We start from the raw sequence: 22,985 nt of genomic DNA, 5'->3' as shown, positions 1-22,985 counted from the left end.
TATATGGACATTAAAAACAAAACACTCAAGTTCATAAAAACTTCAAAGGACATTAGTTTGCACTTGCTTTGAATAAAACATCAAAGTTACAAGACATTCCTTAATTTGCACTTTGAGAATAGACGGAAAATACTCACTTTGCAGGTTTTGACCTATCCTTATCTCATGTATTTCTGAAAACACTTTGAGTTTGGTCATGCGGGCACACCACAGTTGACCCGTATCCTGCGCCACTGAGAGCCAACAGAGTGACTCTTCTCTATAAATAAAGTCCACTATTTGAGTCCCATTTGTCTCCATGGACTTGAGATTTGGCATAGATGATCCATTGAGGTAAACAACTGATATAGAATTCATATTTGTTGTCAACAGAACCGGAGGTTTATCGCCAGGATCTGAAAGAGGGAACATAAAATGAAGGAAATTAGAGGAAATCATAATATCTCCTGTGAAATATAAATTAAGCGATTATTTATGTACTGTACTGAGAACATTTAGTATACAAATTCTGAAATAAGTCAAATAAATTAGAAAATGAATTACCACCACTGTCAATGACATTTTAAACATTTTCGTAAAAAAAAAAATGGCTGACTCATGTCTTTTTATGTTCCATAAATACACACAATTAAATAATATTTAAAATTTTCTGCATAATTTGACACAGATTGATATGAATTAACAGTAACATGCTCTTGATTATGTTTTTGCTAACTAAATATAAAAGCGGCAACTCATAAAAGTGCATGTAGCTGAATAAAGATCCAAAACACCCATACAAAATATACATATTTAGGTGTTACATAAACGTAAATAAGTCATTACATTCATTTTTGCTTACCTATATAGAACATAAAACACAGGTTCATTAAGCAGCTCGCACTTGCTGCTGCACAAATTGTCCAAACTTAAACTTTGTGATCGTCGTTGTTTTTTCGCCCCCCCTTTTACACTAATGAACAGACACCATGAAGAGCAATTAACTGTGAGCATGTAATCATCTCTAAATTTGATAGACAGTTGCGGGTCGGGCTGGATGGGCTCTGATTGACTTTCCATTAAGGCTTCCCCTGCTTATCTCTCCCATGGCTCTTTCGTAGGCCAACTTGCCGGCGACCATTTGCATATTGATGACAATAATTGTAACTGACACTCGTATCAGGCGAATGACAGTGTCATCTATACTAATGCTTCTGGATGATCACCACTGTGATCAGGCTACTCCACTGAGGCTTTCCTGTTCAATCAAACGTCCCAAAAGGCATTGTGTTTACCCATCTAATCTCTTAAAATGTTAAGACAACTATAATTTAAATGCTGAGTGAAATGTCAAGTGGTGAGTTTGTTGACCTTTCTTTGTTTTTAATACTAGACACCTATTTTCGAGTGGTTCTTGCTAAGAGAAGATATTCACTGTATAAAATACTATTATTATGTGCCAATACTTAGATGAAGTATTTCAACAACCCTCTAACCCTAAAACAACCCATTAGACTTGCCTAGCAACTAGCAATCACACAGCAATGTGTTAAAAATCACCCAGAACTCTTTAGCAAAAGGCTACAAACTACTCATAATCACAATAATCACAGAGCAACACGATAAAAAACCCTTAATCTTTTAATAACAGGCTAGCAACTACCCTGGAGCCCCAGCAACCGGATACTGTAGTAATGTGTGACACCCCCTTAGAACACCTTGGCAAGTAGCAACTACCCAGAACACCATAGAAACCACATAACAATGTGATCAGTCTAGGCTGGTCCCTGGAGCGTACGATCACACCGGTGTGATTAGAACGGTCAGTGCATCGCGTGATCAACTGCTAAATTCAAATGTGCTTTTGCGCGTTGGCTGGCGCTGAGCCAGAGACAGACGCGCTCAGTGCTGTATTTAGATCACAACTATTCAGTGTTTTCAACCACTTAATGTTTATTTTAGGTTTCAGACGTTTAAATACACATAAGGACTAGCAAAAAAATTATTTTGAGTTTTACACACACTGATGTCTATGGAAGCGGCAATAATACTCCTTTCCATTATAATAAGACGACACGTTTTATTCATATCAGATACACAATGTGTAAGTAGCTTTACATTTTACCCTATTCTTCTCCCAGTTCACCGGCCACTTACTTTCATGTATTTCGTCAGAAGTTGAGGAATTGACGTGTTGTAAACTAACATGGCGCCGCCCATCGCACATACAGCTCAACTAACCCGATCGTTATAAAGGTGTTTAAACAACAGAACACATCCACTTGCACATATTTGACAATCGGAATATCAGTGTTTCGTGTTATAGCTAATACATTTGTGAATATTTTGAACAAAAAAGGAAAAATGACATAAAAGCAGATCATCATTCATTCAGCGCTGTGTTGTGGTTGCGCTGTGTCACGTGACAAGCAATGACGCGTCACCATGGAAACATTAAAGTGACAGGTTCTAAATAGCGGTCGCCTAGAAAAACTCACGCTGGGGGATCAGTTAGAATATTTTAAACTTACGTGTGAAAGGGTTAAAAACTCTCAGAACTCCATAGACCTTAGTCAGGGTAGCGCCTTATTTCATTTGTTGACAGGAATGAAAACGAGGCTGTAAGGGGTAGATACAGTGCGTTCAATGAATGGTACTGATGTTAAACAACATACAGATTGCTCAGCTGATAAAACGTCTTTCAGAAAAAAAAAACTTTTGGTAGACAAAACCTCCATAAGAGAGTTGTGAACATTACATAATTATGACCTTTGTATAGCGCATGCCATTGTAAAGAATGTGCGTCTCTCCCTCACAACCTCGTTTTCATCCATCCATTAAATTAAATATGGCGTCTAGTCTAATAGCAATTTTGCAAACAAGCTAGGAACTACCTGAACACTGTTGCAACCACAGAGCAATGTGCTAAAAAAAAAAACCCTCTAAATTCTGGAGGTCATCCATCTCTCCAGCATTTAATATGGTAAATCAAGCAAATATTTGATTTATGCATGGGTTAAATTATTTTCAGACTTGAGCCTTTAAAGCACCGCTGAAAATCAAAGTAAAATACATGTTGCTTAATGCACATTTTTTTGGACTTGAACTAACGGGGATGATAAATGGACTCACCTGTTTTGGCTTTGCAGGATCGTCTGTTGGCCTGCAGGCTGAAGCCATCTGTGCAAGTGCATCTGTACGATCCCTGCGTGTTCATACAGATCTGACTGCATGTCCCGTAATCCCTGCATTCATCATGATCTGCGGGCAACAGCGGGGCTATTTATTAAACACTAAATGTGCTCCAAAATGACCTAAATATGCAAACCCAACTCTTAATGTCGCCATTTCGCAGCAACCTATCAAAATATATGAATATGCAAATGTATGTTTGGACAGGGAAGGGTGAGTAAATTGCTGTTTTGGTTGACAATCACAATTTCTCATTAAATCAACAACAATATCTCTAGAGGTTCACGTTCATGCATTGGAGAAACAAGCACAGCTAGCTTTGCTAGAGACCTCAAAACGGTATGAGCTGAGGTAACTTTTTATGGTTAGCCTACTCTATTCGGTGCCTGATTAGAACTGATACAAAATCAGTTTACAAAAATTTAAAAAGTAAAAAATGTGAAACAGGGTTTTAGAGTGTGACCATTTTTTGAGAATGTGTGAGTTAGAATTTGACGTGGTCGCATTAAATTTGCAAGTGCGCAACAGAACGCTGTTGTATCCGTAACTGCTGCAGTCCGTAACTTTTTGTGTTCAAAATGACCAAAATGCATATAATGAGTACATCATGAATCCATTTTCCAAACCGTGTTTTTGTCTTATTCTGAATCACTACGGTACGCCTATAATAAGTGTTTCTATTCAGACTATTTTAAACTGGGTCGACTCGGCTGCGGAGTAGCCCAGTACCTGTGTGACTCGAGTCGTCATAGACATTAACAGAGAGAAGTAGCTCCAGCTACAATGTTCTTCCACAAGACACACCCAGTTCTGTTTATTAACCGCTAGCAAGCAAACGTACACACGCATTGCACACTGATGATGAAACGCACCAATGGAATAAATGCACGAAGCGTTCTTTAAAACTTCCATATAAGCCAACTGGAAAACCTCTGGTGAAATGTCACTTGCTGGTGTGTTGATATCTTCAATGTCCTGAGGTTGCTTTAACTGCATTAATATTGTAATACTTAGTTTATAATCAGAATATAGTCACTTAAATAGTCAGACCTAGCATTCATTTAGTTATTCAAATCTAAGACGACATAAAAAACGACATTGCTGTTCCTCAGCAAAATTCGATCATCATTCACACTTTCGTTTGAAAACAAAGCATCAACACACTGTAAAAATTAAAGATTTAGTGTATACATTAGTTAGATTAATTGAACAAAACTGGAGTTTTCACAAGTGTGCCAAAATCAGTGAGCTTGCGCTGGCAGCGCTGCACTGACTGACAGTTATTGTTTTTCATGAGACTTTGTCCAATTACACAGGCAACGCATTTCTTATTCCAATGTTCACATTAGCTTCAAGTCTTTATTGCAATCAATAAAACTGCTTTATTGGCAAATTAGGTAAGTGTGATAATGGCATTAAAATATAAATACAACATTAAAAAGTCAACCATTGATGGTTTTGTGTGGATGTACAGTGAGTACAGAATGTTCACCGGAAATGCCCAAACTGGCTTATCGAAAACCAGGAAGTAACTGTGCATATAGTCCATTAGGAATTCAGGAAATTTAGGAATTAAGTCACATAAAAATGAAAAGATTGAAACAACTATTCATCAGCATGCATTGATTAATCCTATTGTGACAAAAAAAAAAAGAAAAAAAAAAGTGCGACCAAATCATGTGCTGGTGCGACCAACTGAGAAAGTTGGTAGCACCAGTGCAACCAGTGGAAAGGTTAGTCTGGAGCCCTGTGAAATAATATCTTTCAAATTTCCAAAGCAAAATATGATTAAAATGTAAACACTTTCAGGTGGCTAACAACGTAGCATCTTAATGGCTCTAACCACATAAGAAAAGCTTTTTTGATTAGCTAAAACAAGATATCGCAAACATAAAACGTTTTTCATCAGATATTAGCTGAAAACGCTTTGCTGCATTAAAAATTCATCTGAAATCAAATACTTCCCTATTATATAGTATGCGAAAAACATTACCCCAAAAAAGTAGTATGTTTGAATACATAGGGCCCTATTTTAACGATCTGAAACGCAAGTGTCAAAGCGCAAAGCGCAAGTAACTTTGTGGGCGGATCCCGGCGCTGTTGCTATTTTCCCGGCGGGATAAATGCCTCTTGCGCCTGGCGCAAATCTAAAAGAGGTTGGTCTGAAGTAGCTTCATTATTCATAGGTGTGGTTTGGGCGTAACGTGGAATAAACCAATCAGAGCGTCATCTCACATTCCCTTTAAGAGCAGGCGCGCATGTTGCATGGCGGATTGCTATTATAACGGCGGATTTACCAGGCGCGCGCCAGGAGCGGTTCACAGCCGAGGAGACCGACGTTCTTGTCAGGACCGTGAAAGACAGAGAAGTGACGTTGTATTGCGTGTTTTGCGTGCACCTGTAAACTATGGCATAAACCCTCATGCAGTAACACCCTCAGACGGCACTGTTTATTGACTGTCTGAAGTAGAATGCATGCAGAAATAACAAGAAATTCAACGTTCAAATCAGACTTATCTATTTATCTCTCTATCTCTCTATCTATCTATCTATCTATCGTGGGTGGGTTTCTCCCATCCCCATACAAATCAGCGTCGGTTAAACAGGCGTGGGAGGAAAAAAACTAAATTTTCATGGACACCACAAAGATTTCCCTCATGTGTTAATATTTTTCCTTGTTATAATGTATGATTTGCAAAAATAAAAACTGCTGCATCTGTGTTGATGAGAGAATCAAAGTGTATGCGCGTTGTGCACCCGCTACATTATGGCCAAGCATGCGCGCTTAAAATAGCATAATGAACAACGCGCAACGCGCCACTGACTTTAGACTAGTTTTTTTCTGGTCAGTGGCGCAATTGTTTTATAGAACAGCAAAATAGCATGAGGGAAAGTTTGCGCCGGAACACGCCTCCTCTTTGCGCTGGACCGCCCCGGGGAGCGCAAGTGTATTTCTTAGTTAACCGACGTGTGTCTGTGGAGGGAAAAGTCCGCTTTGCGCGGGTGCAAAATAGGAATGATACATGCGTCAGTGTACAAAGTCATTTGCGCCGAGTGCAAGATAGAGCCCATAGTATTCGAAAAACAGTAGACGAAAAGTCCCCGGAAGACCTTTACTATCTTTTCTATAGACACTTTACTATCCCATGAGGCCACGGGAGAAAATGTATGAATGGAAGTGAAGCAACGCAACTGACGCTGGCAGGTCACATGACAGCAACAAAATGGCGGATGTAGTACGTCATTCATTCATACAACCCATATTCATACTATATAGAGCGAACTATATAGATACTATATACTATTTTTTTTTTTTTTTTATCAGGAAGAGGGATAGAATATTTTTATTGGACTATATTTTGTTAGTTGCTTTACTAACTGTAATCAAGTTGTTACCAAAGTAGTACAATTCAATTCAATGACATTTCTAAAGCTTCAAATTCTTCAAACAGAGTTGCGGATGGTAATGACCCTCACCTCGACATTGTCTCCCGTCCTCGTCTAGTTCGAAACCTTCCCCGCAGAAACAGGACGTCCCGTTTCTCATGATCACACAGTCAAACTGGCACCTCCGCTCCTGGCAGCTGCGCACCAACTCTGAGGAGACACAAACACACATTTCAACTTGCTCTGTTTGATTCAGAGTCTTAATATCCTGCACAGAGTTCGCTCTCACAATGAACATGCATTTACACTCGGTGAAACCCTCTATAAAAGCACAATGCCATTTCGCTAGTATGAAATCATTTGTTAAAACTTGAACAGATGCAGCCTCATTATGAGACCATGATTCAGCGCTTTTTAAGTGGCACTTCAGGCCTGTTTCAGTGGATGCAATCCTTCCAGGCGAGCTCCCGCTCCAAACCGCTGTCAATACACAACGGTAGAGCATTGTGTAATATTTATCACCTGTGAAACGCTTACAGCCTCCTAATAAGGGATGTTTGACGATCACGTTTGCCTGTGTTGCGCGCCACATGAAGATGCCCCTATTTTAATTTATTGATTCCAGAATCAGTTGAAAAATAGCAGTTATTTATAAACGCTTGGGCTGCAATCTGTTTCAATTACAACAGTCATAGCCCATTTTTGATGTTTCTATTCATTTGGGGGCATGGCTAACAGATCACCTTGCCACTCTAAACGCCTAATCGCGAGCGAGAGATTTCTAGCGTGCATTTGCTAAGAAGCCCACATTAATAATAACTACGCACTGAGAAATTCATCGACCCACCCCAGGCATGCATTCGGAATGGCTTGAGTCTGAAGGTTTTAAATTAAGTACTTCTTTAAAAATGTATCACAGCGTTTAAGGATAATGCAAAGCGTTTTACAATATGAGTTTAACTGAAAGTGAAATATAATGGCTTTTTATATTACAAGGAATGTGTATCCACTTGAGCTGGATGTTTAACTATTTATATGTGGGACTAGCGATGGGGAGCGACCAACGGTTCCTGAAATATTTCATAATCTTGGCTATAAAGAGTTCTTTATTTATTTATGCAGATGGGGCATTTGAGCCACTAAAATCTGTAGTTTTATTCTTTGATATAACAAGAACTGTGAGCAACAAGAGCAACAAGAGCAGCAGTAACATATTTTGTTTCCACATAACACGTCATAGAGGTTTTGAGAGACACAAGGGTAAGTAAATAATGACAACACTTTGAGTTTTTGGGGTAACTAACCCTATACGATAATCTGTGACAGGTTTTTGTTTTGACTTGAGTTGACTAGCTGTCATCTGTACAACAATTGACAAAACAGTATTTATGCTAAAAGCAATCCAAGACAGTTTTCCAAGAACAACCACACAGAAAAATAAAACAACATGACTTAAAATAAATAATGAACTTCAAATGCATTGCTTTTGTGCCAAAAGCATGGAGGAATCTATGCCCAAGGAGTAAGATGACCCAACTCATAAACCAAACCGACACCATCAAATGACATGAAACATAAATTAAAACTCACATGTTTCAGTGCCAAAAAAAGTCATTATTTTGTTCCTAATCTAATTATCCCATCTAAGCAAACATATTGAACGCATAAATAAAGCCTCTGGCAGTGTAAAAGAAAAGCAGTTACTGCAATCGTAAATGTTGATCCGCAAAAAAGGAAGCAAAGAAAACTGCTAATAAAAGACACAATTGACTTTTTATGTTTTCGGTCCAATATTTTTGACACTTCTCTAACCCTGGAAAATTTTACATGTCAGACTTTGCCCATTAGGGTACGCAAAACAGAAACTTCACAGAAATCTATCATGGAATAAGAATGGGTAACTACATATCATTACAAAGACAGCAGAATTTAAATGAGTGAAAAGACAAGCATTGATCCAAAAGAAGGAATCTTAGACCTCTCCGATTCAAAACAGTAGGTGGGAGAGTTGATTATTGGTTGAGAATTACTCTTTGGAGAAATCAATGCTTATCTTCAAACGTAACTTCAAAAATAGGTCAAAATCATTGTTTACATGGCAAGCGTTGTCGAATGTGTGCAGCTACTGTCCGCCACCCGGATTCACACTAATCTCCTCCGAGCGGGAAGGAGGCCATTATGGGTGGACTCTCGCTGTGAGTTAGACTCCCGCACAACAGGATTTATCTCCAGTGAACTCCAGAGCTCTCCCTCAAGGTGATTTTCTCTCAGTGAGGAGCCCTACTTTCTCTGACACTCACTGGGTGATGTAGTGCTAACGGCAGCGGTCCAGGAAGGGTGCTGAGTCTAACAGGGGCGTAAAGGTAAATGCCTGTGGATCTATTTCGCTACCCCAACCCAAAGAGCTTGAACTTTAGCTGCTGTGAACAATCAATCACTCTCGGGAGTCCCGTACCACATTAAAAATTGAAGGCCGAGACCTTGAAAATCTATACGGACTTAAATGCCACAGCTAAGTTTTTTCAGACCACCTCCAAGTTTGACACATTTAAAAGATCCAATGAAATGGCTCACAAATGCTATTCATATTTTTTAACTGAAATACAAAGTTGGACTGGTACATATCGAAGGGCTTGTCCTTTTTTTTGGCCAATAGAGACCTGCAATGTTTTCTCAAAGGGTGGTGAAAGGGAAGGGAAGGAAAGGAAATATATAATAAAAAATAAATAACAAAACCCAGAAGGTACATGAACATGCATGTCAATCATATGGAGAGCAACACACAAGTGAAGCAATCATTAATGAAACTAATATTTGTGATTTGGATATCAAATTTTACTTTTAAAACACATATTTAATTGAAACCTTTCACAACAGCTTCACCTGACTTTAGCATCTCAACATCTCCCTCAGGTGTCTAAACGAACCAATCAAAAAGCTGCATTGTAAGCCCCGCCCCCTGCCCAGCAGGAATCTCTAGTCCAGAGAACACGGCATATGTCCGGACAGGTCTATTATTCACTCACAGCAGGTCTTTCCCTCAGTCTCCATCATTACAGCGGCCACCGTCCCAAGGGCTCAGACAGGTAGGCCATCACTGCAGCGGAACGAGTGTGCTTGTGTATTTTTCTGTTTGTGCGATCAGAGCAGGTGACCGGGGGGGTCCGCATCTACCAGGCAGTGTTTATAAATAGATGACAGTTGAGTAAAAACATGCTTTGTTAGAACAGAAAGGATGGAGGATGGATCAAGAAGGGAAGTTGACTTTCTAAATCAACAAAGAAAATGCAGAAACATCAACAACACCATGCTAGTGTGTTCTGTGTGTTTTATAGCAGGTGGCTTACAAGCCCAAGCCCAGAGAAGTCTCTATATGACAGGGGTCTTTGTCCTTTTTCAGGCCAAGACCCCCTAAACTGAAAATGGAATGGAAATTCAAACGAAAAACTAAAAACCAAAACTGGCATGGTATGTTTTCACAGTTACAGCAAAAAGTAATATTGCATAACTTCACAAACACCTGCACTTCCAACAAGAGAAACTGAAAGTAGGTGGATGTGAGACATCTGAGGTGTAACTGTGAAGCAGAGCCGGTTTATTTTGCCCCTTCATCAACACTTCAGAATCGACTGCCAGCATTGGAAGGGGATTCAGATAAACTCCAGATAAACCGACGCAAATGAACAGGTTAGTTTAACGGTCTGTGCATAACGTCTAAATCTATATTTAACCAGATTGATGTGGCCGTAAAGTCTCTGCACTTGGTGGCTCATCCAAATCCTAGTCAAGCTACGGAAGGACATCAACTTGGCACATGAAACTGCCCTTCCTGTGACCACTGCAGTTTTGCCCCTGGGCAAAGCACTTAACCCTCAGCTGCTCCCATCATACTGTAATATGCCTACATTTCCAGCACTCAAGCAAATACTTCCAGACTCTCTGGATGGATGAATGTTGAATTTATATGATGAATTCTAACATTTGGAACCATTAGCTGAGGATTGTCAAATTCCTGTGAAGCTACAAAACTGCATTGTTTGTAAGGGTTGCTTAGCAGTCAGAAACTATGGCGTTATATATGTGCCTCATTCCTGAGCGAGTAATTGTAAGTTTTGAGCACAGAGAACTATATTTTGCAAGCACATTGCATTATATTTTGAACAGAAATTAACAATCGCAAAAAAAAAATTCGTTTGAGCAAAGAAAAAACGATTCCGTGCTCAATAAATGTATTTGCTATTATCCATATTAACGTGCAATAATAACTCCTCTCACGCAGTTTACTCAGGTGCTCTCTCACAAACTTATTCTCTGCGCTCCTGTCAAGTCCCTCTCTCTCTCTCTCAACCTCTTAATTCTGTGCGCGCTCAACTCTTGACACACGCGCGCTCAACTCTTGACACACGCGCGCTCAACTCTTGATACACACGCGCGCTCAACTCTTGATACACACGCGCGCTCAACTCTTGATACACACGCGCGCTCAACTCTTGATACACACGCGCGCTCAACTCTTGATACACACGCGCGCTCAACTATTGACACACACGCGCGCTCAACTCTTGATACACACGCGCGCTCAACTATTGACACACACGCGCGCTCAACTTGCAACAGCGTTACAAGTGTGCCACAAAATCAACCAATCGGAAAATTAGAGGTCAATTGTGATTGGCTGTTGGTCTCCAATCACCACGCAGCACAAAGAAGAAGAAAAAGGAATTTTATGGATAGATGTCTTCTCTAGTATGGAATGCCAAAGCTGACTTAATTAAAAATAAATAAATACATAAATAAATAAATATACGAAGAAATGCAAAAAAGCAAAAATACATAAATAAATATACAAAGAAATGTAAAAAAAAATGCAAAGAAATGAGTATTTATACTTTTATTTCCTTATTTATGTATAATTGTACTTTTTTCACACATTTTTTATTTATACATTTATTTATTTCCACTTTTATTTATTTCCACATTTATATATTGTATTGTATTATATAAATTGATTTCCAGGGGCGATCAGCATCATATACTGCATGTCCAGTTCTTAATATTAATCGATAAACTACTCAGTTATTATAATAATAAGGCACTATGGCTGTTATCAGTAAAATAAAATTAACAAAAGTCATTAAGTCATTAAAAGTCAAAATCTTAATACAGAGGAGAATGTTTTTACACTGCAATTACAATTGCATAAAAGTCGTTATGAGATTAATGTTAAAAATAAAACATTTGAATATAGAAATATGAAATGATGGAATCAATTAAATTGTATGTTTAAATATGAAACTAAAACAGCCAGTAGGTGGCGGTAAGTCACTGTCTTAAACGAGTGAGTCATATCATTATTTCAGACCGATTCATTCAAATACTGAACTTCGGGGAAAAAACAACACGTGTTATGTTCAACTGTACAGCTCAGGTATCAAAATTATGGCGGGGCGACGTGGCACCAACATTAATAAAAAATGTCAGCATTTAAAAATGCTGTAAAAAAGCCCATGTATGAGATAATTTTATTCCCGAACTGAATGAATCAGTATTTGAATGAATCGGTCTGAATTAATGATATGACTCACTCGTTTAAGACAGTGACTTACCGCCACCTACTGGCTGTTTTAGTTTCATATTTAAACATACAATTTAATTGATTCCATCATTTCATATTTCTATATTCAAATGTTTTATTTTTAACTTTAATCTCATTACGACTTTTATGCAATTGTAATTGCAGTGTAAAAACATTCTCCTCTGTATTAAGATTTTGACTTTTAATGACTTAATGACTTTTGTCAATTTTATTTTACTGATAACAGCCATAGTGCCTTATTATTATAATAACTGAGTAGTTTATCGACTAATATTAAGAACTGGACATGCAGTATATGATGCTGATCGCCCCTGGAAATCAATTTATATAATACAATACAATATATAAATGTGGAAATAAATAAAAGTGGAAATAAATAAATGTATAAATAAAAAATGTGTGAAAAAAGTACAATTATACATAAATAAGGAAATAAAAGTATAAATACTCATTTCTTTGCATTTTTTTTTACATTTCTTTGTATATTTATTTATGTATTTTTGCTTTTTTGCATTTCTTCGTATATTTATTTATTTATGTATTTATTTATTTTTAATTAAGTCAGCTTTGGCATTCCATACTAGAGAAGACATCTATCCATAAAATTCCTTTTTCTTCTTCTTTGTGCTGCGTGGTGATTGGAGACCAACAGCCAATCACAATTGACCTCTAATTTTCCGATTGGTTGATTTTGTGGCACACTTGTAACGCTGTTGCAAGTTGAGCGCGCGTGTGTGTCAAGAGTTGAGCGCGCGTGTGTATCAAGAGTTGAGCGCGCGTGTGTCAAGAGTTGAGCGCGCGTGTGTATCAAGAGTTGAGCGCACGTGTGTATCAAGAGTTGAGCGCGCGTGTGTGTCAAGAGTTGAGCGCGCGTGTGTATCAAGAGTTGAGCGCGCGTGTGTATCAAGAGTTGAGCGCGCGTGTGTATCAAGAGTTGAGCGCGCGTGTGTATCAAGAGTTGAGCGCGCGTGTGTCAAGAGTTGAGCGCGCGTGTGTCAAGAGTTGAGCGCGCACAGAATTAAGAGGTTGAGAGAGAGAGAGAGGGACTTGACAGGAGCGCAGAGAATAAGTTTGTGAGAGAGCACCTGAGTAAACTGCGTGAGAGGAGTTATTATTGCACGTTAATATGGATAATAGCAAATACATTTATTGAGCACGGAATCGTTTTTTCTTTGCTCAAACGAATTTTTTTTTTTTGCGATTGTTAATTTCTGTTCAAAATATAATGCAATGTGCTTGCAAAATATAGTTCTCTGTGCTCAAAACTTACAATTACTCGCTCAGGAATGAGGCACATATATAACGCCATAAGAAACATACAAAGGAAGTAATACACAACCCAAGGACGACTTCCTTAAATTTGCCATAAACAAGTCAAATAATATTATCGACCGCTAAAACAATGACGACAATATTTGTATTTGTTAATTAGTGAAGATGCTTTCCAACTACGGAACATACCTGTATTACTATTTGTTTTTGTCTTTTGAAATGATCTCAACTTAATTTTCAATTGATGTTTATTAAATTTTAATGACACAACAAAAGTCTTCTCAAGATCTCGACATAAACTTGTCTCGAGAACTAAACTTAAAAGTTGTTTGTTGCGCTGCACTGCGTTTAGGCTACTACGTGATCAGCGTAGCAGACTGACATGAAGAAGAGATTGTTGAATAAAGTCGGGGGTTTTTTGCACAAAAAGTATTCTCGTCGCTTCATAATAGGGGTGTAACGGTACATGTATTCGTATTGAACCGTTTCGGTTCGAGGCTTCCGGTTCGGTACGCATACAAACCGAACGATTCCTTGGACCATTTTTCCTGCCGACAAAATTCGCACTGCCGCGATCACCACAACGTTGCGCAACATCAAATGGCAAGCGTAATGAAACCGGAACGAAACTGCGCTATTGTGCTTCACGGATCGTTTATCAGTTCGGAGCAGCAACATCTGTGCAGCGGGAGCCGATCTCGATCAAGCGACACTGTTACAACCGTTACAACACAGCGCTAAGAGATCCAGTAAAGAAAACATTTGAGTTCGCCACTGAAGTAATAACATCGCTGCGAGATCTAGTGAGAAGCATTCGAAGCTATTAACCGTAGATCTCTATTAGATCAAACAGCGCTGACGTGGACACCAGGAGAAACATTGTGCCGTGAATGAACTAGTAATACAAGTCCACAGACCAGCAACATTCACCATGGATTTAATATAGTAACAACACTAACTGTAACCAGTTTGGCTGGAATAGTGAAATGCTTTCAAGTAGCCTACTTCACACATCTTTTTCCAGCACTTCAAAACTCAAATATTATATAAATAAATAGCCTATATGAAGAGTTCAGATGCAAAAGCCTCTATAAGTGCCATTTGAAATTTTCTTCTAGAAATTAGAATGATCATTTTTATGAAGCTTGTACATTTAAGTTCAGTAATTTCACTCAAATGACAATTAATAGGCAATCTTCATTGCCATTTAAGTGAAATTACTGAACTTAAATATACAAGCTTGATAAAAATGATCATTCTAAGAAAATTTCAAATAGCTTTTGCATCTAAACTCTTCATATATTTAAATGTTATTTTTAATGTGATGACCAAAACATTATTTGTTCATCCTTCAAAGACGACCCCCATTTATAAACCTGAAAGTTTCAAGATGTAGGAAAACTCACTTATTTAAAAAATATTTTTTCTTTTAACAAATAGGAAATTTCTCTGGCATTTCTTACTTTTTGCTGTATCGAAAACGTACCGAACCGTGACTTTAAAACCGAGGTACGTACCGAACCGTGATTTTTGTGTACCGTTACACCCCTACTTCATAACATTAAGATTAAACCATTGTAGTCACATGGACTATTGTAACAATGTTTTTACTACCTTTCTGGGCCTTGAAAGTTGCAATAAATTGCTGCCAATGGAGGGGTCCGAGAGCTCTCCGATTTCATCAAAAATATCTTCATTTTGTGTTCCGAAGATGAAGGTCTTAATGGTTTGGATCAACATGAGGGTGAGTAATTACTGACAGAAATTTCATTTTTGGGTGAACTAACCCTTTAATAAAAGAAAATCTATTATATCTAGATAATGAGAGCATTTAGAAAACGCTTTATGTTGATCTTAAAATTATCTTATAAAGATCTTAAAGTCTAAATCTTGTTAACAATTTTTTGTGATCTCACCATGAAAAAATAAGATCTTGAGATGACAGCTTTTATTATGTCAAAATAATAAGAAAATTAAGTTGGCATCACAAGAAAACTTATTGCTTCAATCACAAGTAAAACATTTTTGAAAAAAACTACTTTTGTTTAATTGAAATAACAAGGTATTTTTTTAAGTTGAGATCAAAAGAAAATGTAATCATGCTCTTGAGAAAGTAACTTTTGTTATGTGGAGATGAGAAAATGAACTTGACACCATTAATTACCTCTACAGCTTTATATGATTGACCAACATTTCTTCAGTTGGCTAAAATATAACAATTCAAAGTTACATACACAAATTTACACAAAGTTACATACATAAACTAGTTACATTCACAAGAAATGAATAACCAATAAACAATATCTTGCACAGATGGATGAATCATATCAATTGTATATGCATATTATCATTTTTTTGGGTGGCTTAAGATATTCTGTGCATACAAAGTTCCTGATGTTTAACCTAATCAAGCACAAGCATAAGTAAAGCAATTATGTTTCACAACGGGCTGTAAAAAGAACAAAGAAAAACAACTGCTGTTCCCAAGATAAATTTACCTTTAAGCATCTGACGGCGTTCTTGTTATCCAAACACTTTGTTTACGCCATTATATAAAAAGCCACTGTGAGGTGTAGACTCTTTTGTTTGCAGTTCCTGTGTGTGTTTCAATTTTTTTTAGTCGCGTTGCTGTGTGGGCTGCTTTATTCAATTCCATATATTCATTAGGGACTGACAATGCAGATGGGGAAAGTGAGGCTACTGTGTTATTACCACAGGGACGTTCAAAGGTGCAACAAAAACACGGTTTCTTGCCTAGCACCTGTAGTATGTAGTACGCTCCAATCTCTGAATGCCCAGGAGAGATAAAGCATTACCTTCAGAGGAACCATGGTCATGTTGTCTACCAATGCTTTTGACTGTTTTGGTGCAGAACAAAACGCTGCAGCAGACATTCATGGCACATTCGTCATTCCTAAAGAACTAAGAATGTTAGTTATGGAATGTAACTGAGAGCAACAAAAAGAGAAAGGTGTTCAAGGCTGTTCTACATTTTTGAGGTGAAGCGAAAAGACCCGTTTTATCCAAGTACAAATGAGACGAATCAAGCAAATGGGCCGCCTTCTTGAAATATTTGAAAGAATATGTGAAATTGTTTCATAAATCCATTAGGGCTGCAGCTATCGATTCTTTTTGTAATCGATTAATCTAGCACTTAATCGATCGATTAATCGAGTAATAGGATAAAACATTTTTTGTGTTTTTAAACAACCAAAACAAATAATGCATAACGAAAATGATGTGGCTGTAAAATGATCAAGCATTTGGCTTTTATTTATCAAAAAAAAAAAACTGGTATTTATTCCAACTCCAACATTTGGCTCCAAAACTAAGCCTATTTATTGCAATTTTTACCCATTTAGTATAAGTGCCAACAATGTTCTATGCTCAATTACTTTGGTAGCCGATTAAAATGGCTTCCCCAAAAGTACGAGTGGATTTGGAGAAGCAGGCTGGGGAATTTCATTTTTTGTTGTTGTCTGTAACTATTTGGAAGACGTGACATACAAACAAGGTCTCGCAAAGACTGCAATGCAATATTTGTTCCTCCATCACGTCGCGGTGTATACAGTGAATGCATGCTGAAATTATTGTTGCGTGGCTACATAAAAGTTTAAGCATATGTGATGCATTGCCGCAATTGATCTGACTGGCGCATGAGAGACGTGCGTGCGTGCGTGTGTGTGAAGGGGTTCTTTTTTTTTAGGCTATACTCTCTTGCAATTGAACGTGAATATGTTTACTACTTAAAAACATCAAAGCTAAACATCATATCTAGTCAAACCGCATCACGACATCGCTACAAATACAGTATGGGATTAAAATCAGCGAACATCAATGTGTCATAGGCTTATGGTGTTCACACCGAACGCAAATTTAATTATTTGCGCGAGTAGATTACATACAAAGTCAATGCAAAGACGCGAATAGACGCATCATTCACGCCGGGCGTCGCGACTGACGCGAATTGGGCTACACGTTTGCCGCGAACGTCTTCCGCGCAGGTTGAAAAATTTGAACTCGAGTGAATGTTCAAGCCTCTAACTAGACGCGATAAACGCGTATTTGACGTTCTATCCGCGTTCGGTGTGAACACCATTAGTTTACCTTGTTTCAGCGACGCTTGGTTAAACAGCACGGAGTGGATGTTTTCGGTTCAGATGCTGAATCATTGAAGTCGTACTGTTATGGTATGCCAGGTCTACTTTGCAGTAGACACATTGCACCTTGTTCTCTTCCTTTTTAAGTATGTAATGATCCCAAACTTTAGACATTCTCTGCCGTTTATGGACATTTTTACTCTCCGCCATCGCGCCAACTAAATTAAAAATGTATGACGCGCTATAGTATAGATCCCTGCACGTATAGTGCGCGTCATAGGAATTTAACGAGGCTTCGAGGCAGAGTTTTTACATCGAGGAATTTTTGTAATCGAGTAACTCGATGAATCGTTTCAGCCCTAAAATCCATTCTAACGTAAACTGAGACATTGGATTGAATGAAAAAATTTAAGAATGTTTTTCACAAACTATTCACACTAACATTTTGTTTCATGAATGAGCCCACAAATAATTACTGAGATGTTGGTAATTCATTGGCTTTTGCATTACATTCCAAGTTGGATAGATACCTTAAAGATACCATATAGATTTTCCATTGCCTGAAATTTGGAAGATTAACAATCATACCATTAGCTCGTAGCTACCATATGGTTGTCAACAAAAAGTTTGCTAACAACAAAATTTGAACGTAAACAATGATATCAAATGTTAGAATTTATTGTTTAGGTCTATGACCAACACGATAACCATGTTCCCATTCAGTCAGTCAACTTGGTACAACACATTACTATGGGATATCGCGCTCTAGCACCATCTGCTGAAGACACCTGAAAGGCCTTATTCACGCCTGAAAGGCCAATGACGCATGACGACGTGGGCAGGGCTACCTACCCACAGCATACAGTGCTTAGCATAAGTGAACACACCCATGCTAAAGTTGACTAAAAGTAGGAATAAAAAAAACATAGTTTGGAAATTGATCGTAATGCCTTAGTTAAAAAAATGAGGAAAAATCCCAACCTTTAAGAACACCAATTTTCTTTGTGAATGAATAATGTATCGTACATAAATAAATGTTCTTCCTTAACCCTCTGGGGACCAAGGGGTTTTTGGGGCCCTCGGGATGTTTTGACATGCACTGACATTTGTGCTTTTTTCAGTTATTTATAAACATGTTAATGGCAAAGGTGTAAATTCACTCTATACAGCACAAACGGGGCTACCATAATATGTGAGCAACATGTATGTACATGTTTGTATTTTTGAGAGAATATTATGTATGCATGGTTATTGAAAAACTTAAAAATAAAAGTTTCTGAAATAAGGCCACAAAACACATATTGATTATTTCTTCACAAGACTTTTGAAAATTGTATCACATAGTCTAGATTATTTGCTCCAAAACTATGTGAGAATCATCCTGACTACTCATTCAGATAAGTCAATAAAGTCTTTTAGAATGTGTATGACGTGTTTTGTTTGAGAAAGCTTTATGCGAGGAGGCGTGATCTCTCATTAATATGTATGGCATTTCACACCTGAGAAAGACAAAGACCATCCCATAATGGCCCTATTAGGTGCTATCAGGCCATATCAGTATGAGGAGCCTTGCACAAAGAATGAGGAGATTTAAAAAATAATGGCTTTTAGATTGTTTGGATTTATTTACAACACAACATAATGGTAAATGGTAAATGGACTGCATTTATATAGCGCTTTCACAGACCCAATGGCCACCAAAGCGCTTTACATTTGCCTCACATTCACCCATTCACACACTCATTTGGGATTGAACCACCAACCTTTCGGTTTGCAGACAACCTACATGAACCACTGAGCCACTGCCGCCCCTATTATATTCAAAAGATACACAACAAAGGACTGGTTTCTGGTTAAAATAGCTTTTTAATTATATACACACACACACACACACATGCTAAAGTTGACTAAAAAGAGGAATAAAAAATCTTAATGCCTTAACCTTCTGGGGTCGGCGGTCTCGCCGGCGATACCAGCTTACTTTTTTCCTTATCAGTGCAAAAGAGACTCAAATTACTCTGTTGATTTTGATCTTACATATAAGTGTTGTACATCATTCGATCCTGTTAAGTTTGTATTTTTTTTGTGGAACCTCACAATAAAAACAAAGTGTTGTGCTTTTCGCCTAATAAAGAAAAATAAACATGATGCGCGTTCTGCGTTCTCTCTGTTAGTGAAGTCCATTCTGAAACGCGTCCGAAAAATGAACTGTAACTCTGCAATTACTCAGTCAAACAGGTATACAGGCACACAAGCATGAAGCCTGAATTATCTTCTTTTAAATGAAGTAATTTATATAAAAAACAAATTATCTCATTTTATGTAATCTGTACGAAAAGAGAGAGATGATAGTCGTTCTCGTCTCAGGTCATTAAAGTTAATTTGACCACGCCCACGGAGCGCGCACTCTATTCAAACACAAACGCTCTGAGGCGATCCACGCCCACATCAGCTGGATAACCCACCGAAAGAGACCCATATTTACGACGCTGTGAGGAATAATACTATCTTAATAATAATCCTGGAAAAAATTACCTCAGAAGTGCAGGTAGTTTCATTTTGAGGAGCAACGGATCCAGCTGAGGAATAGGTACATTCTTTATTTTCAAGTGCTTTGTTCTAATCGCTATATGAAATAGTGTCTGTAAACAAAAAGACTGTTTGAATATGAATCGCATTTTTGTGTGTGAATGAATGAACAGCTTTTACCTAACTATATTCCAATACTGAGATGAGTAAAAATCGACTGAAATATGTTGAAATAAAATATTTTTGTATAAGCAACGTATTAAACTGCAAATTAACATTTATATGTCCTAATCATAAAAACGATGTTACATATGAAAGACAAGATGTTGTTTTTACTGTAAAATACTGCCACATCAAATAAGCTTGTTTGCTAAGATGTTATTATAGTGTTTGTTCGATTGTAGGCTATATTCAAACTAATTAATCCGCAACTGTGAAATATGTATGATAAAATGTATACAAGAAAGATTACATTTGAAATATAGTTACAATTTTAATTGTTGTTGTAATTGTAACCTTTTTATTAAAATAGCAAAAATATATGTAGGCTACATATAAATAAATCTTAGGTAAATCTTAAAAGCTCAATATAAGCCTCCTCTTTAAATTATTTGTATTGTGTTTTATTAGTGACACATTTGGGATATATTCCCAAAGTTTCTGTAAAAACAGTATGAGAATTAACTGCACAATTACTAGAAATGTTTACATTTGATATTATACAATTTGCAAGCACAATTTGAAAAATAAATAAATAATTGGAACTGTGAACCAATTTTGTATTATATAGGTCTATATATATATATATATATATATATATATATATATATATATATATATATATATATATATATTGTCATTGCATTCTTGTGGCTCAGTGACACACCTGAATGAAAGGGTCATTAGTATGCAGCCCCATTATACGCTCATTGTGCGATTGTTTTCTCAGGTGTGAATCACAGCAGGTCACACCCCTGCGCATATTGCCTTTCCAAACAAAAAGTGTCATTTTTAAATTTAAACCAATCTATTGTTTTATGTGAATGATAAGGCAGGATGATTTTCAGATCATTTTGAAGAAAAAACTCTAGGCGACAACATCCATTAGTCAAAAGTCTTGTGGACACATATTTAGTATGTGTTTTGTGGCCTTATTTCAGAAACTTTAAGTCTTAGTTTTTTCAATAACCACGCATAAACAATATTCTCTCAAAAATACAAACATGTACATACATGTTGATAACATATTATGGTAGCCCTGTTTGTGCTAAATAGAGTGTAATTACACCTTTGCCAGTTGTTTATAAGCAACTGAAAAAAGCACAAATGTCAGAGTATGTAAAAAAACATCTCAAGGACCCCAAAAACACCTTAGACCCCAGAGGGTTAATTTAAAAAATGAGGAAAACTCCAACCTTTAGGGACATGAATAATGTCCCTGAATTCTTTGTGAATGAATAATGTATCGCAAATAATTAAATGTTCTTCTTTAAAATACAGGGTGCATACGTCTGGACACTTCTATCACACACCCTTCACCATATAGACATGGTTTTATTTCAGTTCAAAGTTCGAGTTGGAAACATCTTGAAAAGAAAATAGTATTTTTCCATAAATGTCTTAGGTTGATCATACATATTTCAAAGTTGAGGATTCATTATTTTGATATAGCTTGCATTGGAACAAACATCTTAGTTGATTAGTTTATTGACAAAACATAAGCTTATTTGATGTCTTTATTTTGAAGCTTATTTGAAGCTTATTTGATGCTTATTTGATTTGAAAAACTTGATCCAAAACTAGTCAACGAAATGTTCTTTTATTTCGTCTGTAACAGTGCGTATCTGTGCGTTCATTCATTCATTCATTCATTCATTCATTCATGCATTCATTCATTCATTCATTCATTTACACACACACACACACACACACACACACACACACACACACACACACACACACACACACACAGAAACATGATTCACATTTAAACAGTATGCTATTTTTCCGTTTACAGACACTAACGTTAATCTATATCACGATTAGAACAAAGCACAAGCATAAAACACTTACACTTCTCAGCTGAATCTGTTGCTCCTCCTCGAAGTAAAAATAAAACAGCACTTCTGTGGTAAATGTCCCAGGATTATTCCTCATAGGACGAATCTTAATCTGACAACGCAAGACGAATCTTAATCTGACTAAAAAATATAGTGTGTTTACAGAGTTTACAGCATTTGCCTGGGGGCGTTTATCTATTTTGCATATGCCCTCAACACACTATCTTATGAATAGCGCGCTCTGCGAGTGGGTGTGAACAAATTAACGATAATGAGCTGAGACAGGAGAAACTGTACTTCTCTTTAGTTTCATACAGATTACACTGCAGGAGAATATTTGTTGTAAATGTGAATTGTTTTATTTAAAAGTAGAAATTTAAAGCGTTCTTTAGACGTATGTTTCATGTTTGTGTGATAAGTATTAGCTGAGTTTCCGTTAATTTTCCAGACATGTTTCAGAAAGATTTTTGCGGAGACAGAGTGAGCTGAAAGCGCACCCTGTTTGTTTTATTTATATGTACACAAAAAAGATGACCCTCTATAGTTTATAATCATGTATTGATTTTATTTATATGACCATAAATGACGGAGTATTTTAAGTCTATGTTGCTGCTATGTGAAAAAAAACCCCAGCAAAACGCGCCGGCGCGTTCTTGGTCCCCAGAGGGTTAAAATACAGGTGGCATAAGTCAGGACAATCCTATGTTAAATTCCCATAGAGGCAGGCAGATTTTTATTTTTAAAGGCCAGTTATTTCATGGATCCAGGATACTATGCATATGAGTGGCCTGCCCCTCCCCCAATTCAAAAAAGCTTGTGCTTTGGTGGGTTCTATTTGTCTCAGGTACAAACGGTGGTGAGGACGCACCT

General features: G+C 37.3%; 1 protein-coding gene across 3 annotated transcripts in view; it reads right to left on the bottom strand.

Moving 5' to 3' along the window:
* Positions 1–22,985, bottom strand: part of lrp1ba (low density lipoprotein receptor-related protein 1Ba) — a 320,154-nt gene that overhangs the window by 195,419 nt on the left and 101,750 nt on the right. For all 3 annotated transcript variants that reach the window (XM_056256617.1, XM_056256618.1, XM_056256619.1), the window contains 3 exons: positions 6,649–6,768; positions 3,112–3,240; positions 138–395 (listed from right to left, as the gene is read on the bottom strand). In XM_056256617.1, the coding sequence (XP_056112592.1) occupies positions 138–395; positions 3,112–3,240; positions 6,649–6,768 (507 nt within the window). The remainder of the gene's footprint in view (positions 1–137; positions 396–3,111; positions 3,241–6,648; positions 6,769–22,985) is intronic.

This window comes from Rhinichthys klamathensis, unplaced genomic scaffold (assembly GCF_029890125.1).
Source record: "Rhinichthys klamathensis goyatoka isolate OS25496 unplaced genomic scaffold, OSU_Roscu_1.1 h1tg000127l_1, whole genome shotgun sequence".
Lineage (NCBI taxonomy): Eukaryota > Metazoa > Chordata > Actinopteri > Cypriniformes > Leuciscidae > Rhinichthys > Rhinichthys klamathensis.
Note: the sequence above shows the minus strand (reverse complement) of the source record. Positions and strands in the feature narration are given on the sequence as shown.